At 60.3% G+C, this 23,055-nt stretch overlaps 3 protein-coding genes across 3 annotated transcripts; 1 reads left to right on the forward strand and 2 right to left on the reverse strand.

The window, feature by feature from the left end:
- Positions 1-3,043: 3,043 nt before the first annotated feature.
- UQCC4 (ubiquinol-cytochrome c reductase complex assembly factor 4) lies at positions 3,044-4,426 on the reverse strand. The gene is made up of 2 exons (XM_068566154.1): positions 3,956-4,426; positions 3,044-3,879 (listed from the first exon to the last, which is right to left on the reverse strand). Exons 1-2 carry the CDS (start codon positions 3,985-3,987, stop codon positions 3,504-3,506), a joined length of 408 nt encoding a protein of 135 aa, XP_068422255.1. The 5' UTR covers positions 3,988-4,426; the 3' UTR covers positions 3,044-3,503.
- A 7,808-nt stretch (positions 4,427-12,234) lies between these two features.
- On the forward strand, positions 12,235-13,041 carry PERCC1 (proline and glutamate rich with coiled coil 1). Its single transcript, XM_068565804.1, has one exon. It carries the CDS (start codon positions 12,235-12,237, stop codon positions 13,039-13,041), a length of 807 nt encoding a protein of 268 aa, XP_068421905.1.
- Positions 13,042-13,756: 715 nt separating this feature from the next.
- On the reverse strand, positions 13,757-22,969 carry CCDC154 (coiled-coil domain containing 154). Its single transcript, XM_068524759.1, has 18 exons — positions 22,649-22,969; positions 21,391-21,437; positions 21,057-21,302; positions 20,791-20,968; positions 20,557-20,603; positions 20,135-20,230; positions 19,661-19,784; positions 17,856-17,957; positions 17,655-17,783; positions 17,451-17,572; positions 16,975-17,101; positions 16,759-16,896; positions 15,610-15,729; positions 15,459-15,535; positions 14,952-15,069; positions 14,433-14,519; positions 13,956-14,143; positions 13,757-13,838 (listed from the first exon to the last, which is right to left on the reverse strand). Exons 1-18 carry the CDS (start codon positions 22,967-22,969, stop codon positions 13,757-13,759), a joined length of 2,349 nt encoding a protein of 782 aa, XP_068380860.1.
- Positions 22,970-23,055: the final 86 nt, after the last annotated feature.

Here is a 23,055-nt window from a genome sequence, read left to right on the forward strand (position 1 = left end):
TTTCAGTCAAAACAATGCAGCGCGCATGCGCCGCGCGGGCCCGCCCCCGCCCCTCCGGATCTCCCCCCTCGCGGAGCCCACCCGCGCCCCCCGCCGGGACGGCCACGCCCCCGCCACGCCCCCATCCGGCGCCCGGCGCAGTACCGGAGGCCCAGTGAACTTCCCAGCACCAGGCGCCCAGCGGGGACCCGCGCGCACCGCAGACCACGCCATGCCCCGAGCCCGCCGCCTCGGCCGGACGCCTCCACCCACCGTGCCCCCCCGGCGTCCACGTTCACAGCCCATCTTGCACTTGCTTGGTCCCGTTCCGGCTGCCACCTTCAACCCACCACGGCTGCCCCACGCGCTCTGAACGCCCTGACAGCGCCCTGAGCAGCTCCAGGCTCCGAGACGGACCCGACAGGTCCCAAGTAGAGACAGCGCGCCCAGGCTGCTCACACTCGCCTTCATTCGTTCTATGACCCCCGGGTTGGGTGCTGAGACCGCAAAGAGTGGCTCCAGTTGCTTAGGGCTTGGTGTGGGGGAGAGAGGGGGGAAGGAGGCCTGACTGCTCATGGGTAGCGGGTTTCTTTTACACACATGCCCTAAAATTACATCGTGGTAATGGTTGCCCCTGCGAATACACTAAAAAATCAATTGTATACTTTAAATGGATGAATTGAATAATATGTGAACTACGTTATCAATAGAGCTGATTTTTAAAAAAGAATCCAAAGGCTCGAGGTCAAGGGGGAGACAGACAGACACACACACGCCCTCTTCACCAACAGGGTGGGCGGGGATGCACAGAGGGTGGGCCACCCCCGGTAAGCCCTACCACTCAGGGCCCCAGCTCATCTGGCCCTGGAGGAGGAAGCAGGGTGTGCATTTCGGGAGGGAGAACCCAGGCCCAAAGTACATTGTTTTGTAAGTATATAGCATGAAACTTTTTTTTTGGCCGGGCCTCGCGGTTTGAGATCTCAGAGTCCTAACCACTGGACCGCCAGGGAATTCCTGAGAAGTTATTTAAAATTTTCATCCTCGCTAGTAATTTGTTTTAATGCAAATTAAAACAAGGAAGAGCCCATGGAGCAGACAGACTTTTTGTTGTTCTGAACAGCAACCCACAATGCTGGTGACCTGCAGCAAGAAAAGCCCTTAAAGGAAGTGTGGCTGGGAGGACGAATGGGTACTGACCTTTATGGAAAATAATCTGTTCCATTTCTAGAAACTCCAACCTAGAAGAGAATGAGATTCAGACAAAGATGTACAAAGATAATTATCAAAGTTATTTGGCAAAAACTTAAAGAGCACCTCACAGAGAATGACAATGCTTCCTGAGAATTGTTAATGACAAGAAAAATGCTCCTACTTAAGTGGCGAAACAAAGCAAGATACTGCAGTTCCATACATTTGTTCCCAAGCATGTTAAGTTTTTGGGTTTTTTTTAAACACAAGTAATACAGTAAAATAAGCCATCACTTGCTGGTGGGATGAATGACTACCTTCTTTATATGTTCACATTGTCTAAAGGAATTACTACCTCTACAAACATTACATTTAAACCTGGAAATTAAAATGGCAAAAAATCAACATGATATTTTTGAAGAAAATCAAGCAGAAGAATTAAACAAGGCCCATGAATTCTTTGGAGGAGGACTAAACAGATCTTGAAGACTGCCAGGATGCAGGGAATGAGAAAGAAGTTCAGGATATTTCCAAAGTCCCGAGCTGGGAGGGATACAGAGCAAAGAAACAGGTTTGGGGAGAGCTGAACTCTGTTTTGGACCTAAGGAGCTTGAGGAACCTGTAAAGTCCAGTAGAGAAGTATAGAGAGCCACCTCGAGCTTAAAAAAGGAAGTTGGGGGCTCAAGATAAAGAAATTTGGGGATCTTTGCTGTAGAGGTGGGAGAAAAGATGCCTACCCAAGAGGCACCTCCTTGAAGAGAGCAAAGAGAACTGTGACAGGCTGTAAAGATTGTCATTTTTCATGCTTTTGAAGAATGTCCTTAAAAGGCTGGGGTAGTACCCAGACGTTAAAATACCCTCAGCAGCTCGGAAGATATGAGGCCATCGACTTAGGTAACCTCTTTTCCTTGGATTTTTTAAAATACAGTTTTCTCCATCTTCTGCCCAACAGTACTCACAGCAGTTACCTCTAGTGGTGGGATTATTACTGTTTCTGATTCTCTACCTTTTGCTTATTATATTGTTTAATTTTTCCAGATAAATCATATTGCTTTGGTCATGTGAAAGTTATTTTTAATTAAAACAAAATTTCTTCTCGTTAGTTCTGACTTTTTTTCCTGCAGGAGCTAGTGAGAGTAAAGTCAGGGTTCAGGTTTGAATGACTGTTGCTCAAATAAAATGGTTCACAACCAAGTAGGTCACAACCACACCAGGTCAGAGAAAGGACATCTTAGTTCTTTGCTCCCAGTGGAACTAACGATGTAGACTGAGCCATGATTAGGTCAATCCTTCTGAATCTTGTTCTCTTCATCTTTAAAAAAAATGAATATACTTGTCTTAGCACCACTTCCCTGACAAGCATAGTTTACCAAGGTGGGCCAGACCTTGGCCAAGGCCTTGTGAGAAGCCAGTACACTGCCATACAGTCAGTGGTCTTCAACCATCCTAGTGAGAGAAATTTCCAGTTAACTTTGGCACCAAAGATGCGCCAAGATAAAACGTTCCACTAGAACCTTAAGTAAATAAAATCTTCCCTTTTATGCATCTTGTATTTAATCCAGAATTAAGAAAGTTTCCTACTAAGCAGTACTTGAAAACATATCATTTACATACCCAAAATATTGCCTCTAAGTTGTCCATGAAAATATTTATCAATGTTATTCCACTCAGAAAGTTGTTGCCTTGCTAAAATTAAAAACTGGAAGAGAGGTGAGAAAGTGTTCCACAATTTACATTTAGGTTTCTTTCCTCAGTTCCTATTTTGGAAAAAACAAACAAACAAACAAAGGAACTGAAAAGACTAGAAGGCTCCCTTTTTTAAATGAAATGCAAAAAAAAAAAAAACAAAACAAAACAACATTGGCTTAATTCCACATTACTAAATTAATATTTATTGTTAGTCTGTTAAACTAACATCAATTTATACACATCACGGTACATTGTAAAACAAAACGTTTAACTCTTCTGCTAGTTATTCTGTCTCAGAAAGCAAATGACCTGCAAAGTGGATCACACTGGATTACAAGTGTCACCAGCATCCCTTTGGAAACGTGATAATGTTGTACAAAGACATCACAAATCCAACAGCACACGCTGCAACCAAAACCCTTTCTATGGACCTGAAAAGTCTTTTGGACGTATTCGATGGCAACAAGTATCAGGCAAAGAGCCGGTTCCGATTTGCTGACATTCTGCTTTGCCTTCAACGAGTCAGCTTTGCCAGGCGCGCCATCCAAGTCCTTCAGTCTGGGGACGCGCGTAACCAGGACAGAAACGGTCAAACGCGACGTCAAAGCCTAAAGACTGAGATCTGTCCCCTCGCTGCTGGCACCCCATTAAGTTCTCGCCCCATGGGCCACCGGAGTTCCAGGCTCTTCAGAACGATCGGTGGGCTCCGGTACCTCTTCTTCCAACATCCGTCTCAACCACCGGTCCGCGCTGGTCTCCTGCCTAAAAAAGCACCAGATGACCAGAACCATGAGGCACAGGCTGAAGGGCAGCACCCTCCACCAGGGCCGCTGCTGCTCCCTTCCCAGGGAGTGCTTCACTGTCCAGCGGAACGGGATGGCTCTGCTGGAGGAAAACTGAAGGGGGCGGTTAGGGTCATCCTCTTCCTCACCCTCGGCCGCGGGCTGGGCACGAGCCCGGCCACCGGGCGGAGGATGCAGGCTTCGGAAAGGCCAGCGCACGAGCCTCAGCACCCGGAGGGCCCTGGAAGAGAGAGAACGGTGAGCGCGCCCTCCCGCCGCTCTCACCCTAGGTCCCGCCGAGACCGCACGGAGCTCACCCAGCAGCCGGCGCACACAGCACGCAATTCATCGCGACCCCGGCTCTGCACTCGGCGCCGCCGCGCCCAGCGTCGCGTCACTTCCGTCGCACGAAGCCGGAAGCCGCGCGCGGTTCCTGGCCTCCGCTCACGACTACAGAACGTGGACCCACTCGCGCAACGGAAATGACTCACGTCCTCCGGCGGCCTCTTCCGTCGCAGGCCCGCCCCCGGCCGGCAGCGCGGGCATGCCGGGAAATGTAGTTCGCTGCCGGCCCGAAGAGGAACTAGCGGGCAGGTTCCTAGGCTTCCGCGCCGGGCTTGAGGCCGGCCGGCGGGGACGGGATGCGGGCGTCGTCCTCCGACGAGCTCGCTTCAGCGCAGGTCTCACCGTCGGCCGGGCTCGCCTGAGATCGGTGCCCTAGGCCCACACTCCACACCCCTCCCGCCGGGCAGGAGCAGCCCCTGAACGCCTCCTCCCCGCGGCCTCGCGACGCCGCTTTGCTCTTTTCATTGGATTTTCAGCCACGGAGTCATCTTGTCCCCTCGACTAGTGTCCCCCGCCCCATGGCCGCGGACCCTCACCCAGCCCTGGCGCGTTGTGTTGCTCTGTGTTGCGCACGAATAGCCGCGTCTACACCACCCACCCTGCGGGACAGGCATTTCTGCGCACTGCTCAGCTGCAGGGCCGCCATCCCTCACCCACCGCAGCAGGGCACGCCCACGGCTGTCACCGGGAAGCCAGCAGGCACTCGGACAAGTCTCTCCAGGCCAGCGGAACCACCAGTGCAGAGCCTAGCACGCCATCATCTTTGTGGATGGAGGCTGCAGCCTGCTCGGGGGGAACCTTCCCATCCACCTTCAGGAGTCAGGCCGGGAGGGTCACCCTCGGGCTGTCCTGGGACTTCCTGTCTACCCGGTTCCCCAGTTGACTTCATAGGGAAGCTGCTGGAACCTTCTGCCTTCAAGGCAAACTAGCCCTGGCTCTGCTGAGCCGTCCTGTCTGGAGACCACGTAGGAGCACCCAGGCATCATCACAGACTCTGTGGAGATGTGGGGATGTGCTGGGGCGGGGGGGTTGACGGTGACAAAATCAGGTTAAGAGGCCACCTTGTGAACTGTGACGACTGAAAAAAAAAAAAAAAAAAGCACAACGTGAGAGTTTTTCTGCCAGTTTTTGCCAGAGCACAAAGGGCCTCATTCCTGATCTCTGCCCTGAACTCCTTTAAGGGTGTGTTGAAGGTCAGTGACTGCAGTGGCAGGTGACTTCATTCTTGTAGAACCAGGTGACAAGCGACAATTTTTAGTTGGCAGCTGTAATGTGCTGCCTCCTGGTTCAGAATCTTTGCCTCTGGAGCATCTCCTGCACCTGCTTTCTGGCAGGAGAAGCACCAGCCTCGGGACCAGTTCTTCACCCCTCAGGAAGTCTAGAGACACTTAAGCAAGGGTGGTGGGCTGGAGGTGTTCCCAGCTCAGCAGCATCTGGGAGATCTCCCCACCCTGGGAAGCCCAAACCTGGACGCCTGGTGGTGGCTCAGCTGCAAAGCCAGGACTGTGTTCAGAGCTGCTGTGTCAACAGAGGCACCTGTGTGCCTACGTCCTCCTCACTGGGCCCCGCCCCACCTGTTCCACCCCAGAACCCCACCCAGAATCACTGCCAAACCAACTCGACCACAGGGAACCCCAGGAGCACCTACTGTGGGCAGGAGGATGGACCAGAATCATTCTGGTGTGCAGCCTGTAGGGCTTCCTGGAGGAGGTGGAGATCAGAGAGGCCTGAGGTTGGGGTGGAGCTGCTGACTGCAGCTGATGCAGCCACCTGGTTGGTATGTTTTAGGGCATCTGGGCACAAGCTGCCCTGGGACAGCAGAGGGGGGTGCAGAGCTGGGGGTCAACGGCAGGGGCTAGGGCTTCAGCCCCAGGCAGGGCAGCCTCCAAAGGGTCACTAAACCTGTCCCACTGCCTTGGATGGGTGACAGAAATAAGACACCTCAGACAGGCACCCCTCAAGCCTCTGCTTCCTCAGCTGTAAAATGGGCATCTCCTGTCCTTCGCAGGCTGCTTCCAGGACTGGTGCTATGCCTGGGAAGCCCTCTGCTGCCCTGGGACAGCTGTTAAGACTGATAAGGGGACGGCATGGAAATGTCCTTCCATTCTGAGGCAGTGGAGGGCTCCTTTACTGCCATCAGGCTCCTAGGGTGCTCTGAGGCCAGAGTCTGGGAGGAGCAGCGCAGGCCCACAACAAAGACTTAGCAAATCCACATGTCCAGTGGACGTCTCCTCTGTCCCCAGGTCCTGCTGGCACCGGTCTCCATTCTAGGTGAAGGCATGATGCAAAGGACGTGGGTCCTGCAGAGTCTGAGGAGGACAGCAGGCCTTGATCTCTGGGAGCTGGCCTGGTGCTCAGAGCTGGGCTCTCCTGTAGGACGTAAACAATTTCAGAGAACATCAGTGTTGGACCAGGCCTCTCCGTGACCATGGTGGCTCAAGACCCCTTTATAATCACATCTGAACACAGGCAAAACATGGAAGTGGCCCAAAAAAGACCAAATACCCCCTTCCTGGCTGATGGGAGGGACCCTGGTCCTTTACCAACCATGGCTGGAGCCTTGCCTCATCTGCCCTCCTTCTGGATAAGATGTATTAAAGATGCTATACTGGGTGGAATGATGTCCCTCCAAATTCTTATCCCCCTGGAGCCTCAGCACGTGACCCTATTTGGAAATAGGGTCTTTGTGGATGTAATTAGTTAAAACTATGTCATAATGGATAGGGTGGGCCCTAAATGATGTCCTTATAAGAGGAAAAAAGACCCAGAGACGCACAGGGGAGCAGGCCATGTGAAGAGGCAGGCAGAGACTGGAGTGATGCGGCCACCAGCCAAGGAACGCAGAGGACTGCCGGCTACACCAGAAGCTAAGAGAAAGGCCTGGAACAGATTCTCCCCCAGAGCCTTCATGGTTTCAGATTTCTGGCCTCCAGAACTGTGAGAAAGTAACTTCTGTTGTTTTTTTTTTTTTTTTTTTTTAAGATTTATTTATTGATTGATTGATTGATTGATTGCTATGTTGGGTCTTCGTTTCCGCGCTAGGGCTTTCTCTAGTTGTGGCAAGCGGGGACCACTCTTCATCGCGGTGCGCGGGCCTCTCACTATCGCGGCCTCTCTTGTTGCGGAGCACAGGCTCCAGACGCGCAGGCTCAGCAGCTGTGGCTCACGGGCCTAGTTGCTCCGCGGCATGTGGGATCTTCCCAGACCAGGGCTCGAACCCGTGTCCCCTGCATTGGCAGGCAGATTCTCAACCACTGCGCCACCAGGGAAGCCCCCACTTCTGTTGTTTTAAACCACCAGTTGGTGGTCCTTTGTTATGGCAGCCCCTGGAGACTGATACAGATGCCCAGTCACACTTACCCTGCTTGCTGACAGCACACAGCCCAGAGTAGAGCCCCTCACCCAACAATGGCTGAACCCAGAGCCCTTTCTAACGCCTGCCTCCTGAGACACCCACGTTCCGGGCTGTGAATTCTCCCTTGCTTAAACCCACCTTGTTCAGTGACACGTGTGTCCCTGGCAGCCTCTGGCTGGTGGGCGACAACAGCCCCAAATGCTGTGGTTTGCTTGACCCTCTGATGCAGTGGAGCCCAGAGTGGGAAAAGCCACAGCCACATGCGGCCAGTGGCCTGGTGTCTCCAGGGCCCTCCCCTTCCTGACCCCAGCAGTCTCGGCAGGGCACTGGGTGACAGGTGCCCAGCACTGCCAGCGATGCCGCTCTTGTCCAAGGTCCCCCTCCTCCCAGAGGCATAAACCAACACCTCAGGCTTCATTATCTCAAAGCACACAGAGAAACCTCACACGAGGACTAATGTCCCACTAATGGGAGGGAGGCTGCAGCCCTTGTGTGCCTGATGGCGGGAGTAATTTACTGTAGCGCCACTTGAGAGCTGACATATTGGAGCTATTGATTTTCCCTGGGAAGATCAATATGGGGTGCATGGGGACAGGCAGGGCCACCACCTTCGGAAAGGCAGAGCCTTTATCCCAGGGGCTGAGGCCTGACAGCAGGGGTGGGGGCTGGTGGGGGCAGGGTGGGCACAGAGCTCTGAAGGCCCCATGCTGCCCACAATGGGGGCCTGGCTGGGAGTAGATGCCAGGGCATATGCTCGGGCCCCAAGCCTGGCAGCCTGAGTGCCTCAGCCCCCAGCCCCACCCAGGAGCCCCCATGGGCACAGGGGACTTGGGACACCCATGCCACTTGGCCTGGCACTGGCTGGCCACCCAATACCGGCTGGACATGTGTGGGCAGTGATTCTGGGAAAGTGCATCTCTCCACCTACCCAGGGTCCCCCTGGCTGCCATAACCCAGCCCAGCCTCACCTGTAACAAAAGCTGGAGTTCAGCCTCCACCCACCAGACTCCTGTGTCTATCTTGAGCATGGCTCTGACTCAGGAGGGGCAAGGAAGGGGGTAATTCCATTAAGACCCAAGATCTGCTTCTTGAGTCCCTCTCATGCCTGTCTCCCACCCTCACCTCCACACACTGTGCCTTGTTAGGCCCCATCGTTGATCGCTAGGACTGGTGCAGTGGCACCCTCCCCAAGTCTCTGGTCTCAGGCCTCCTGTGTCCAAAGGCCCACCCCACACTGTGCTGCTGAGGTTCCTCTCCCCAAACACCTGACTGCTGTGGGTTCTCCCGAACTCTAGAACTCTCCATCCTAGACTGGGGTTTCCTCCTTGTCTCTGGTCAGGCAGAAAAAAGCACTGGGATTCTGCCACCGGAGGACAAGAGTCTGGCTGTCTGTGGACAGTCTTCCCACAGCTGGCACGAATGGACACCTCGCTGGGTCACTCTTGGGACCCAGAGCCCCTTCCACAGCCCCAGTTCCACTGACTGGGAGCCTGAGGCAGAGGCCAGGATGGAAAAGTGGGCCTGTGGGGTGGGGGGTGAAAACCACCCTGGGGCCTCTTTCCTGCAAAAGCCCCACTGCCACTCTGCGATTTGGTTCCAGTGATGCTGGGAAGAGCTGAGGCCCTGGCCGACTTGGCTCCCAGTACAGGAGGAAGGTCTGAGCTCCAGGGCCAGGCCAGGAGGTCCTGTGTGCCACCCACCCCACTTTCCAGCCAACGCTTCCAGCTCTGGGCTTCCTGTTGCTGCTGAAACAGGGAGCACAAACTGAGTGGCTTAAAACAACACTGATTTGTTGTGCAGTCCTGGAGGACCGAGGTCCCAAGTGGGCTTCCCTGGCCTCAAATCAAGGTGTCCGCAGGGTTGCGCCCCGAAGGCTCCAGGGGAGAATCTCCTTGTTTTCCCGATTTTAGAGGCTGCTCCATTCCTTGGCTTGCAGCCCCTCCACCTTCAAAGCCAGCAGTGACCCTCTGCTTCCATCGCCACAACTGCCCCCACCCCCACTCAGACCCTCCTGCTTCCCTCTGTGACACACAAGCCCACTGGATAATCCAGGGCCATCTCCCATCTCAGGGTCCTTACCTCAGTCACCTCCACTGGGTCCCTTTGCCAAGTGGGGTGACAACGCAATTCCCAGGGATCAGGGTGTGGACATCTTTGGGGCCATCACTCAGCCGACCACAGGGGTGCCAGCTCCTTGCGATCTGGTTCCTTTCCAGGCTGTCCCCTCTGCTGGAACACCTGTACTTCCCCCGGCTTGGCTGGGTGAGCACCTGCCCCATCAGCACCTGCAAACCACCTCCTTCGTGAAGGCCCCCCCTCTGGCCACAAAGGCCAGGACCTTCTCCATGACAGGGCTGCGTCTCGCCTTCCTCAGCCCGGCCCCTGTGCCCAGCACTTCCCTCGGGCCCCTGAGGCCCCACCTTGCGGGGCTGACCCCAGCCCGGCCGGTCTCCAGCCCCTTCCCAGACCCCGGCCCTGGCTGTTCCCGATAGGCAGCAGTGGGCACTGCAGCTACAGCCAGGACAGCTGCTGAGGTCCAGCCCTGGGTCCTGGGCAGGTCATGGTGGGCGCTCCCTGGGCTGGCAGAGGGGCAGGGGCCGTATCTGGGCAGAGAGGGATTCTGGGGTCCCAGCAGTCCTGGGGAGCCACCGGGGACCCCAACCCCCAGCCTCCCCCAGGTCTTGGCTGTCAGAGAGAGGCTGGCTAAGGCTGGGGCAGGGCCGACCCACAACCAGGACCTGGCAAGTGTCATCAGACCTCAGGGTATCAGGACAGAACTGTGGCTGTGGCCGAGGTCGGTTTCCGGGGACGGGGAAACTTGGACTGGACTCCTGGGACTCATGGTGAAGGGGCTGTAATGATGGGTGGTAACCACAGTGAGGATGCCCCCGGGCAGGACCCACGGGGCTGGAGGGGCCACTAAGCCCCTTAGGGGAAGGCACAGGAGCTAAAAAAGAAGCCAGAGAAGGGAGGTGTCACCTCAGCCTGGACGTGGGGACGAAGCCCTTGGGGGAGCAGTGATTCAATGGGGTTTGTTGCAAATGCACCTGCAGCTCTGGAACAGTGGGAAGTGGCAGGAGGGGGCTGGGCAGGGGCTCCGGGGTCCCCACCTGCATAAACCCACCACCTGGGCCCTGGCTGGTGGTCCCTGGCCCTCCTGGGGCTTCCCAGGTCCTGCTGCTGGCCCAGAGCCTGTTCACCCAGAGCACTGCAGAAGCAGGATGTCCTCTAGAGAAGGCTACTCCAGGAGTCAAAATAGCATGAAATTTAATTTTCCGCCTATTTGACAAGGCTTGGTCGGGGCCCCAATCAGCGGCGGAGATAAGGGTCCTCGGCCCCGGGTGTGAGCCAGCTGGGCGAGCAGCAAACACTCCACGGTCCCCCGGGCAGGCTGAGGCTTCCCCCAGCGGGGCCCTGGTTGCCGGGCGCTAAAGCAAACGGGCTCTATTTGCCCAGTCTGCGATGACAATGCAGTCACCAAATATTTGCCAGCCCGGCCAGCCACAGAGCTTGGCTATAAATGCTTGAGCCCAGGTGGAGGTGGGCCTGCCCAGCGGGAGCTGCAGGCCTCGGCAGGTAGGAGCCAGGCTGGGCGGCGGGCGGGAGGGTGCTGGTGGTGGAGGTCCTGGGAAGGCTGTGGGTTCCTCTGCCCTGGTGGTCTTTGGGGACCACCCACCCACGGGGAGGGGTCAACAGCAGGGCTGAGCGGAGCTGGGTCATCGAGGTGGGACGGCCAGGGAAAGGAGGGCACCTGAGTCTTGGTTCCCCACCAGCGGCCATGCCCACGCCCAACGCTGGGGCCACTGTTCACCCCAACAGAGAAGAAGGGCCCTAGAACTGCAGAGCGTGATGGGAGGGAGGAGGGGGAGGTCTGAGAGGCCCCCCTGACTCTGAGGGCGGCCTGTGGACTTCCCTCCCCTCCCCCCACATGGGGAGTGGTTTCCTGAAGCTGGGAGCCCCCCCTTCTCTCTAACCCCCCTTCCCTTTCTTCCTCCCCCTTGCCCAGGGCTCCCGCTAGAAGGCCTCCTGGTCCAAGGGCTGGCGCACCTGCCTCCCTGCAGTGGAGGAGCTGGGTCCCTGTTCTGGGGGCGGCCTCCCACATTCACAATCAGCTCCCCTAATCCCACCCCCTCCCCGGTCCTGCCAGCCCCCCGACCCATCCCCAGGTTAGAGATGCTAGAGGTGACCTCACCACCGCCCCCCACCCCCGACAGGGAGCACGGGGAAGCCTGCGACTGTGGGGACAGAGAAATGGCTCTGCCCTCCCCCGAAGACCCCCAGAGCTCACTCTCACAGCCCCTGAAGCCTCTGAAGCCCCCAAAACTGCAAGGGACAGAGCACCCAGGTCGAGGCAGCCAGGCCCGGCTCCCGGGCTCAGCATGGGTACCCTGCCAACCACAGACACTCAGGGAGGGGGCGTGCCAAGGGAGTCCCCCACCACCCTGCACCTGGGCAGACTCTACATCAACAAGCCTGTTTATCAAGAGCTACAGCGACCCTGAGCTGGGACGAGGGCTCTGCTCTCCAGGCCCCAAACCTGCCCGAAGCCCAGCCCCTGGGCTGGCTCCCTTCCCACCTGCCCTGCTTCTCTCTCTCCGAGTCACTATTCCAACAGCACTGTCAGCCACCCTCCCTACAGGACAGGATGTACCCTCCTCTGGCGGGTGACTGAGGCCTGCACCCTGCAGCTCACCCCTGCCACGCCCCCCCGCCCACAGTGCCCACCACCTCCGTCTCTCCAAATGTCATCTGCCTCTGAGCTCAGTGCCCGCCCCAAGCCTGCAGTGACTATTCCCCTAGGAGGGCTGTGGGCCCTGACCGCTAACCTGTCCCCTCTCTGCCGCCCTCCCCAGCTAGCGCCCACTGCCCGAGAGCCCCCAGAAGCTCGGCGGAGAGATGGCCGCGGGCGTGATCTGGCCTCTCTGTGACTTCCGGCTGCCTCTGCCGTCCCACGGGCCCTTCCTGCCCTCAGACCCGGAGCCCCTAGACACTTCTGAGGAGGAGGAGGAAGAGGAGGAGGATGCGGAAGAGGAGCTGGAAGTCGAGGGGCCAGAGGGCCACAGCCCGGCCCCCCAGAGCTCAGGTTGGGCCCCAGAAGTGGCCCCTCTAGACCCCAGTGGCCCAGAGACGCCGCTGCAGCTCCTGCGGTTCTCCGAGCTCATCAGTGGCGACATCCAGCGGTACTTTGGCCACAAGGACCGGGGGCAGGACCCCGACACCTGCGACATCTACGCTGATGTCCACACGGCCAGCAGCTCAGCCAGGGAGCTCTCCTGCGCCAACCTGGTGCGCCTGGCCCAGGGCGAGGCCCCAGAAGACAACGAGGCCACTGAGCCCAGGGTCTGCTCCCCTGGGGCCCCTGAGGGGCAGGCGTGCGGGCCGGGCCTCGGTGGGGAAGGGCCGCAGCCGCTGGGACCCCTGGCCGAGCTCTTCGACTACGGGCTGCGGCAGTACTCGGGGCCCAGGGCTGCGGCCGGCCGCCGACTCAGGCTGGAGAAGAAGTATGGCCACATCACCCCCATGACCCAAAGGAAGCTTCCCCCCTCCTTCTGGAAGGAGCCGGCACCCAGCCCCCTGGGTCTGCTGCACCCCGGCACGCCTGACTTCAGCGACCTGCTGGCCAGCTGGTCGGCAGAGGCCGGCCCCGAGTTGCTGGGCTGGGGGGGCCAGGCCCTGGAGGGGGTGCAACTGGCCGAGGCCTAGCGATTGAGCAAGGATCAGTGGGGGTGAGCTGAGGGCAACAAGGGTCCGGACTCTCCTTATTGCTGTCCTTGTCCTGAAAGGAGCCCTCGGGGACCTCCAATCAGGGCAGCCACCAGAGGACAAATCAGCTCAGGTAGGGACTTCCCAGGCCAGGGCAGGGAATGGGCAGGGGCCACCCAAGAGCTCTGCCCACAGGAGGGAGGATGGGGCAGGAGCTGCAGCCCCTTGGAGGCAGTGGGCTCAGGGCGTCTACACGCTGGCAGTGGGCAAGCCACATTTCCTCAAGGACCACCCCCCAAATTTCCAGTCAGTGGTGAAGGGCAGCCCTCCACACTGCCCGCCCAGCTGGCCCCAGGGTGGCCCCTCCTCGTGGCACCCGCGGCAGGTGGCAGGGCCAGCTACCATGGGGGTGAGGGCTTTCTTGGAGGGGCAGGAAGGGGGTCACCGTCTGAGTGGCCAAGCTAACGCGCTGTTGGCTCCGGGTGGGGCTTGGGCCGCAGTGCCTGCGGGTGGGAGGCCCTGGGGAGCGGTGGGGCCTGGGGCTCAGCAGCCAGGACAGGAGCAGGGGTTCTGGGAGTCTAGGGAAGGTCCTCTTGGCCACTCCCCTGCCCAGGGCCTCCTGAACCCCTGGAGGGAACTCCAGCCTCTGACAGGCGTGGGGCGGGCATGTTTATTTCTGGGAAAGGGGCAGGGACGAGAGCTAGTGGTCGGGCTTCTAGCCGAGGGGCTTCTCCCAGACCGCCCTCGGCCTCCGCCGGGCCACCAGCTTCATGAGGACCGCTTTCCACTGCAGCCACCTGCCCAGAGACACGGCTCACGGCCCGGACCCTGCCTCCGCCCACTGCCCTTGGGGTCCGCCCAGCCCCGAACCCGGGCCTGGAGGGGGCTCTGGAAGGCGGCTCCCCGCTGCCCACCTCACGGCCTGATACACGCCCCAGTGGTTCACGGGGACCACCTCATCAGGGGCCACGTCCTTGATGAAGAACTGCTGCCTCACCAGGGACATGAGGACCCTCCTGCTGCCTAGCGTCAGGGCCCAGGGGCCCTCCTCGCTCCACAGGTGCATCACGCTTGACCGCAGAGTGGCCATCTCCTCTGTGCGCTGTGGATGCAGGAATCAGACCAGAGGGGCGGGACAGCCAACGGGATTTATCTCCCACCGGGCTAGGCTGGGCCTTATCTGCCCGGAAACTCTGATTGGGCCAGACACGCAGACAGACGGCTGGGCAGACCGAAAAGCTAGGGGGTGGCCAGGCTGGGGGTGGTGAGGGCAGCTGGGAGTCAGGCTCTGCAGAGAGAAAGGCGGCCCACCCACAGGGCCTGGTAAGCCCTGGAGCTTGGGTGGGGGGGCGGGGGCACGGCCAGGGCCCAGTTCAGGAGCCACCTCTCACCCGCTTGGTTTCTGTATTAAACTTGAGATTCTGGATGGTCTTGTTGTCCTGGATGCTGCTTTCCAACTTCATCATTTGGTTCTGAAACTAAACACAGCCCCCATTCGTGGGCACAGACGCAGGAAGTCTGCAGACCTGGGGGCGGCCCCCGCCCTAATCACTCGTGGCAGGAGCCGGCCTGCAACACATGGGTCCTCACCCCTCAGTGGGAGCCGGCCGCATCACTCAGCCCGATGACGAGGGGGGACCCGGCCAGAACTCAGGGCTGCTCTTTTCACTGACTGCTGATGCACCTCAGCATCTGGGGGCTCCAGACAGGAGCCCCAACTTGGTACTTCCAGAGGCTGATATGTGCAGAGCCACCCAGCAGGACGGCTGGTTCCATGAGCCTCGCCCCCCACACTCCCAGGGGGGTGTCCTGCATCTGAGCCTCCCTGGGTTGGGGGAGGTCTGCCCCTGTCTGAGCCAGCCCCCAACCGCCCCCCGCCCAGTGTGCCAGGCCCAGGGGCCCAGGGGTACCGTGGCCAGCTTGCCCTGGATCTCGGCGATCTTCCGCCCGGGGTTGCCCTCTCTGAGCAGCTGCACAGAGGACAGCAGAGCAGCCAGCTCCTGCCTCACGGCCTCGCCCTCGAACTCTCTGTGAGCACAGGAGGCCGGGGCTGCCGGGCTCTGGGGGGCATCTGGGGGATGGGGCAGCTGGAGGGAGGAGGCCCTGGGCAGAGCATAGGGTGCTTGGCACTGCCGCCCCGCCAGTGGGCACTGGGGGGTCCCCAGCAGGTGACAGAGTGAAAGGCTGCCCCCAGCAGGGGCCAAGCCCAAAGCGGGGCCAAGCCCAAATCTGGGCCAGGCCTGGGGTGGGGAGGGGTCCGGGCTGCCACAGGTGCAGGGGCTTGGGGAGGATGGACCACTGTCAGGAAGCCCTGTGAAGCAGCAGGGTCATTCTGAGATGGCTGTGCCCTCCTGTGGTGGGACCAGCCCAGTCCCTGAAGGTCCTGCCAGGCTGTGACAGGGAGCCGGGGGCCTCACCTGGCTTTGGCCTCGGTGGAGATCTTGAGGTCTGAGTCACTCTTGTGTAGGATGCACCTGTCGGCGATGGCCTCTATCTAAAATGCGGAGCCGGTGGGCGGCTCAGGGTGGGCACAGCGGGGAGGGGGAGGCCACCCCAGCCCTCACCCACCTGCTGGGGCAGGATGTCCACTCTCTGCTGCACCTCCCGTAGATGCGCCTCGGCCTCCTCTCGACACCGGGCCAGGCCTTCCTGCCATCGCTGCTCTGCAACTCCCCACTCACTCTGTACCTGGGGCACGGACACCAGTGAGGGCTGGAACCCGCCCAGAGAGGGAGGGTGGACAGGCAGACAGACTGGCCCCACTGGAGCCATAGTCAGACCCGAGATGGCCAGACCCATGCAGCAGAGCTCCTGGAGGGCACAGGGCCCCCACCTCAACTCGGAGCATGTCCACACTGACCGGACACAGCCTGGGTGGCCTGGCCCGGCACAGTCTGGGTGCCCCAGTCCTCCCAGGCAGGGCCACCAGGCTGAGCAGAGCCACATCCCTAAGAAGGCCTGGCTTCACTCCCTCCCCTGAGCCAGACCCAGCTGCCTGTGAGTCGGCAGCGACAGAGAACAGGCAGCTGGCCTACACGCACAGGATGGGGGACCCAGCCCCGCTGCCAAAGGGTGTATACCTGTGTTCACGGCAGCACTAAGGGCATCAGAAGGACACCAGCTCAGTGTCCATCAGCTGACAAATGGATAAGCTATGGTCCATCCACACGGTGAAATGTGACAGCCATAAAAAGGAAAGGAGCACTGACACATGCCACAAAGTGGATGAACCTCAAACACGGAACGTTCAGCGAGAGAAGCTCACAAAAGGCCACAGAGCATTTGATTCCATTTATACGAAATGTCCAGCACAGGCAAATCCAGAGAGACGGAAAGCAGACCAGTGTTTGCCAGGGGCTGGGAGAGGGGGTTGTGACCTCTAATGCACGGGGTTTCCTTTTGGGGGGATGGAAAAGTTCTAAAAGTGATTGTGGTGGTGGCTGTACGACTCTGAATACACAAAGAACCACGGAAGTACACACTTTGAAAGGGGGAATTGTCTGGTGTGTGCACTGAACCTCAATAAAGCTGTTAGAAAAAGAGCAAAAAGAACCCAAAGGTGTAGGCTGCTTTGCTGGTCACTCAGTGGAGACCCCGTGTGGTTGGGGCCCTGGGCCTTGTGGACAGCTGTTGGGTGGGTTGGGACCCGCCGCCCTGAGGGGCAGCAGGACCCCTCCCATCTAGGTGCACCTTCCCCGGGCTGCTCTGTGCACTCACCTCGCACAGCCTCAGGCTCAGCGTCTGCTCCTGCAGGTCCAGCCTCCAGCTCAGGGCCAGGAAGTGGTCACTCATGTCCTTCACCTGCCTGACCAGCTCAGCCACGGACACCTCCAGGGCCTGGTTCTTCTCTCGGAGCTGTGGGAGGCCGGGCTGAGTGTACTGCCTGCATAGGCGGGGAACCCTGCGGGCCCGGCCCTGGCCCTGCCGCCTCACCAGCTCCAGGGCACTGTGCATCTCCTGCTGGGCCAGCTCGCTGGCCAGCTGCATGGCCTCCAGGCTCTCCTGCAGGTAGGTAGCCAGCTCCCCGGCCCGGCTGTTCTCCAACTGCCCCTTAGCATCCCTGGGGGTGGGTGCCACTGAGAGAGACTGTCCCTCAGCCAAGGCTGGCCCACCCCTTGGCATTGGGCCAGGGCAGCGAGCCCGGCTCCTGGCTTCAGAACCTTACAGGTGCCCCCAGGGAGAGGATGAGGGTCATCACAGGGACCACCAAGACGGGGCTGTGTCCACCACTGCCACTCAGAGCTCCCCCGCGAGGGACAGGCTCGGGGAGGGATGGGAGCCCCCCACTAAAGGGCAGCTTCTCTGCCCCAGGGCACCCCACTGGGCCTCGAGCCAGGCTCAGGACGTTGGGGTCAGGGGAGCAGGGCTGTTCTCACCTGCCCCGCCTGAGGCCCCGCTCGGACACCCACCAGGCCTTCTGCTCGGCCAGCAGGACATGGCTCAGCGATGCTTGGTTCTGACGCACGAACTCGGTCAGCTGGACCACAGCCTTGTCCAGGCCCCGACACTGCTCCAGGAGGTGGCACTCTTCCTGCTGCCGGACAGAGGCAGCCTGAGACCTGCCCAGCTCCAGCCGGGGCCCCGCCCGTGCCAGTGCCCGCCATGCCACCCACCTGCCTCTGCCCCTGCAGGGCCCGCGTGCGCTCTGCGTCCAGCTCCCGGAGTTGCTGCCACTTGCTCTCCAGCTCCTTCCGCAGGCTGCTCTCCGCCCGCAGCCGTGCGCTCTCTGAGGCCTTCATCCTCTGCGGGGAGACCCCGCCCGCCGTGAGCTGGGGAGAGGGGGACTGGTTGCCCTGCCGTCGGCAGGCACCTACCTTCTCCAGGGCCAGAAAGCTCTTCTGCAGGAAGCTGCATAGCTTGGCCTCCCTCCTGAGAAAGCGGAGGCTCATCTCCTCCCTGAGCTTGGTCATCTGGGCCTGTGGAGTGGGGGCCACATGGTCACCGTGCACCTCCCCATGGGTGTCCCCCTCGCCCATCCCCATACCCACAGTGTCATCAGGGACTTGCTGTTCTCCTGCCCAACCATCTCTGTCAGAGGGGACCCTGGTCCCGTGTGCCCTGCAGGGGTGGGCCCGTCACACCCTCCTCAGGAAGGAAGGCAGGGCAGGCAAGGGCCATATGTCCCAGAGAGCCAGGCGCAAGGGCTGTGAAGGGTCTGAAGGCCACGCTCCACGGGCCCAGGACACACATGGTCCTCACAGTGACTGCCAGATCCCACCAGAGGAGGCGGCAGAGCAGCCATCGGATCATACCCCTGCCAGGAGCCCCGGGCAAGGAGGCTGAGTATACATGTGAGCACATGCTCACACATGAACACACACTCATGCACGTGTGCACATCCCCGTTCACACGTGTGCACACACACACTGTCTGCCCTCGCCCTCCAGGCCCAGGGTGGGACCCCTTCTCTCTTCTCCCTCCATCAGCTCCTTTCCTGCTGCAACAAGGGTCTGGATGCAGGAGATGGGGGTCTAGGCCCACAGGCACGAGGCACCCTCTCCATGGCCACAAGTCCTTCTAGGGCCGGGAGGGCTGCCCACAGCCCAGAGCAGGTGTGCCCTTAGCCCCCACCAGCCTCCCTGCCCCACGCAGGGTGACCCGGAGCAGGGCTCGGCTGTTTCTGTGAAGAACCGGAAGGCAGAGGTTTGGCGTTTATGCGCCACAGGATCTCTGTCATAACCCCTCAGCTTTGTGGTTCCAGTGCAAAAGCAGCCGTGGGCAACAGTAAACGAATGGCCATGTGCCGATAAAACTTTATTCACAAAACCAGGCAGCAGTGGCAGGGCGCTGACCCCAGCCCCAGGGCGCACTTGGGGAGATGCGGGCCAGCCAGGCATCGGGGATCCCGGGCCCTGATGTTGCCTGGGCCTCTGCCTCTCGATGGAGCCAAGGCACCAGCTTCCCACAGGGCAGCGGGAGGGGCATGCATGGAGCTGGGCAGCTGAGCTATGAGGGCAGCAGCTGGGGACGTGGCACAGTCCCTGGTCTCTATTTGCAGAGCTGAAGAGGCTGGGTCCAGAGGCACCCCACCCTGGCCCCTGCCCCACCTTCTAGGCCACACGCACCAGCCCTGGAGCAGGGCCACCGGAAGACGTGTCTTCAGGAAGGGACTTCCACTTTGCACGGAGGGAAGCATTGAAGCTGGAAATGGCCAAGGAAGGGGCCTCAGGCTATGAGATTCTATTTCTTGATCTGGGTGCTGATCACATGGGGAAGGGGAGCAGTGGCTGCGATGGCACTCGTGCTAATGATGGACTTGCTGTGATGGAGGACGCACTCCACCTCAGCACAGCCAAATCGGCAGCCACCAGCCACAGGTAGCCACAGAGCACTGCGATGTGGCTCGTGTGACCAAGGAACTGAGTTTTAAATTGCAACATACAGAGCCACCCGTGGCCAATGGCCACTGTAGTGGACAGTGTAGGACTTGGGGGTCGGCCACCAGGTCCAAACACGTGAACGGAGCCAAAAGGAGAGCTGGGGTGAAGGAAGACCCCAGCAGTGGAGAAGATGTGGGATGGGGAGAGTTGGGGGTCTCCTGCACAGACCGTCTTGCTGGCAGCTTGCTGGCTGCTGATGCCAGAGCCCTGCCTGGGCCTGCCCCTGGCCTCCTGGGTACCTGCATCCTGGCCACCTCATGGTCCACCCTCTGGCTGGCCTCCTCCTGGCTCTTCTGCAGGGCCCCACAGGTCACCTCCCGGTCCCTTTCCTCCTGCTTCAGCTTCTCGGTCAGCTCAGACAACCTAGGGGCAACGGCTGCAGGTCACAGCAGCCCAGTCGGCCAGAGGCCTGATGGGGAGCCTCAGGGAGGCTGGTGGGGCCCTGGACACCAAATCCTTTTCAGGCCAGGCCTGCATCCGGGAGGCCCAGGCTGACCTAGCAGGAGGTCCAACCCTGCCCGGGTAAACACACAGAGAGGCCAGAATCCCACTCTGTGTCCCCACCTGGGACAGAGAGAGCTAGGCTCCCCGTGAGCATGACTGACGGGGAAGGGGAGGGGGTGGGGACCCTGGGCTGGAGGGTCACCTGCCCTCCTTGAGGACTCCCACACGACCCCTCGGCGGGTCCAGATACAGCTTCCTGAGGGGCCCACCTAAGGCTGGCCTCCTGCTCGGCGCCCTTCCGCTCAGAGTCCTGGAGCGCCTGCTTCCTCCTGATCTGGGTCAGGGCCTCCCGGACCTCCACCAGCCTGGCACACAAGAACTGCTTCTGCCTGGGGCCTGCCCTGCCACCTCCTGGCAGCCAGGAGCAGGCTGGGCAGCCTTTGGGGTGGGGGTTCAGCCAAGGGGCCCAGCAGCAAGCCTTCTGCCCCTTTCCCAGGCTCCACAGCCTGCCGGGCTCCAGCAACCTGACCTTCTGGAGTTGGGCCATGGATGTGTTTGCTTACCTGAGCAAGATACCAAATTGGAGGCAACAAAAGCCAGGGGCTGATGCCCAGGCTGGCCTGGCAGCAGCCCCTGCTTCCCCAAAGCCCCTCTCCCTCCTGTTAAGCCTGCTCCAAGGGTGCAGGGGTACCTCTTGTTCAGGGTCTGCATCTGGTTCTGGTTCTGCAGGCTGGGGAACTGCAAGGTGGAGGGGTGAGCTGAGTGCAGGCCAGAGGCCCTCCCAGCTCGACCAGCACGGACACGGGGGCCCACGGAGTGGGACCCGAGGCCCTGGCCTGAGCAGCAGGGGCTGAGTGGGGCTCAGGGTCCAGGAAACAGCTGCCCTGACACCCGGGGATGCCGCCTCCCAGCCGACGCGTCCCACCTGGAGAGCCTCCTTCTCGGGGGCCTGAGCCGCCTGCTGCAGCCTCTTCAGCTCTGAGTCCTGCAGCTGCAAGCAGGCGTGCACCTGCAGCAGCTCCCGCAGCAGGCTCAGCGTGGTGTGCTCGCAGCAGGCCTTGTGTCCCCGCAGCAACACCACCTCGGCCTGCAGGTCGGCCACCCTGGTGGGGTGAGGAACGGGCTGTGTCGGCTGCATATGCGGGGCACTGACTACGTGGCTCCCCCGCCCCTGGTCCCCAAGGGGCTCACCACTGCTCCAGCTGCTTCCAGCGCTTGGGGGTGTCCTGCTCTGTGACCGAAGCGGTGGAAGGCAGGCAAATTGACTCATATCTCTCCGAGATCTCTTCCAGACTCAAGGGCTCGGAGCTGGCCAGCCCTTCCTCCAGGAGGAGCTCCAGGTCCTCCGGGGTGATGGAGCCCGGCTGGGAGGGTGGCGAGGTCCCTGATGAGGGGTTGCTGCCTGCCGGCTCTGTAAGAAGGTACCTTGGGGTTTGCCTTTAGAGCCAACGGGGGGAGATGCTCGCAAATGGAGCCCAGGGTAACAGGGACCCAAAACCTTGCTGAGTGCGCCCACTGAGCTCACCGTGGCTCATCCCGCTGGGTCCCACAGCGAGGCCCAGCTCTCACTGTCTATGTAGGAAGCTCAGGCTCAGAAAGGTCCAGGGCCCCACCTTAGGACACAGCATTGGGCAGCAGGAATGGGACAGTGCCTGCCTGGCCAGCTCCAGATGGAGCGCCTGGAGTCTGAGGAGAGCTGGGGGTCAGGAAGCAAAGCCGTCCCACGTGGCCCAGACCCTCGTGCAGGCTCTTGCCTGGTGGTCCTCCCAGCTCCGCCTCAACTCACCGGATATAGCTTTACCGACAGCCCTGCCTGTGGTTTTGGCCGTTGCCAAGAAGCCCTGGGCCTAGCACCCCACGGCTGCCCACAGCTGGACCCCAGGGCAGTTGGGGGAGGGGGTAGGGGAGGGCAGAGGGAGGCAGGAAAAGTCAGAGCTGAAGGCTCTGGGATCCAGGGGGAGCACGTGAGGTGTGAAGTGGTAGCTCTGCCCTCACATCTCTCCTTCCAAGACAAAACCAAGGTAGGCAGGGCAGCGGGCGCTCTTCTGGAAACTTCTTTTTCTCACCAGAACCTCCTGACTTCACGGCCCAACTGCCGGTGGAACCTGAGCCCTCAGCTTTCCCATTCCGTCAAGGCCTCCCCAACTGCCCATTTTTGGAAGGATCTGAGCGGGCACCACTTGGCCAGCCAGCAGGGGTGGCTGCTGGCCTGTCACGGGCAGGAGCCCCCTGGCCTGGGCAGGAAGGGAGGGAGGCCCAGGAGCAATCACTGGCCCTCTGGTCAGAGAACCCAAGCAGGAAGGCTGGAGCCCAGGACCTGCTGAACACAGCCAGCCCAGCAACCAGGCCGAGGGCACAGGGTGCCACAGGGGGACATGGCGTGAGCAGAGCCACCGAGAGAGGGTGCCGGCCACAGAGCAGCTGCACTGGTGATTTGAGCAACCTCAGCGAGAGAGACAGGTGGAGTGAATTTTAGCAGTCTGCTTTATTTAACCCAGTCCTAAAATATCACCCCCTCAACACATAACCAACACCTGAGCAGCTGAGAACACAGTGCCTGCGCTCTCCCCACGCCTGGTCCTGAAGCCGGGTGCGCCGTGGGCTGTCTTGCTTCAGGCCAGCACTGACACTCAGGTGCCTCACCCCGCCCAGGTGGCCCTGCTCTCTACTGTTGCCCAGACCCGCCCACGAGGGCTGTTGGGGGGCTTCCCTGTGACAAGGTCAGTGTCTCACAGGCAACCCCTTGCCCAGGAAACCCGACGCCCCGCAGCCACACCACACACCTTGGAGCCCAGCAGGGCAGGGGTGAGGCAGGGCTGCGTGCTGACGGAGCGGCCCGTGTTTTGGGTGCACCTGAGCTTGCAGACAAGGATGGTGGCCAGGATGCAAGGGGAGGGAAAGAGTGCCTTCCCCGAGGGCTCTGCAGCAGCCCCAGGAGCAATGTGGACAAGGATGCAGTGGCCAGGGGCCTCCCTCCCATGGGTGTGGGGCGGCCCCAGGTGCTTCCCCACCTGTGGGTGTCTGAGCCTCTCGCCTGCATCTCCCTCAGGGGTGTCCCCGCTGGGGCACTGCCCACCTGCACCACACATGAAGGAGGGCCGCATCCTGGGTTGCCCCGCCCCCCAGTGGGCCTGTGAATCCTGGGAAACTGGACCGTGGTCCACGCTGGGTGGGAACAAGAAGCTGGCAC

Source organism: Eschrichtius robustus, chromosome 16 (assembly GCF_028021215.1).
Source record: "Eschrichtius robustus isolate mEscRob2 chromosome 16, mEscRob2.pri, whole genome shotgun sequence".
NCBI lineage: Eukaryota > Metazoa > Chordata > Mammalia > Artiodactyla > Eschrichtiidae > Eschrichtius > Eschrichtius robustus.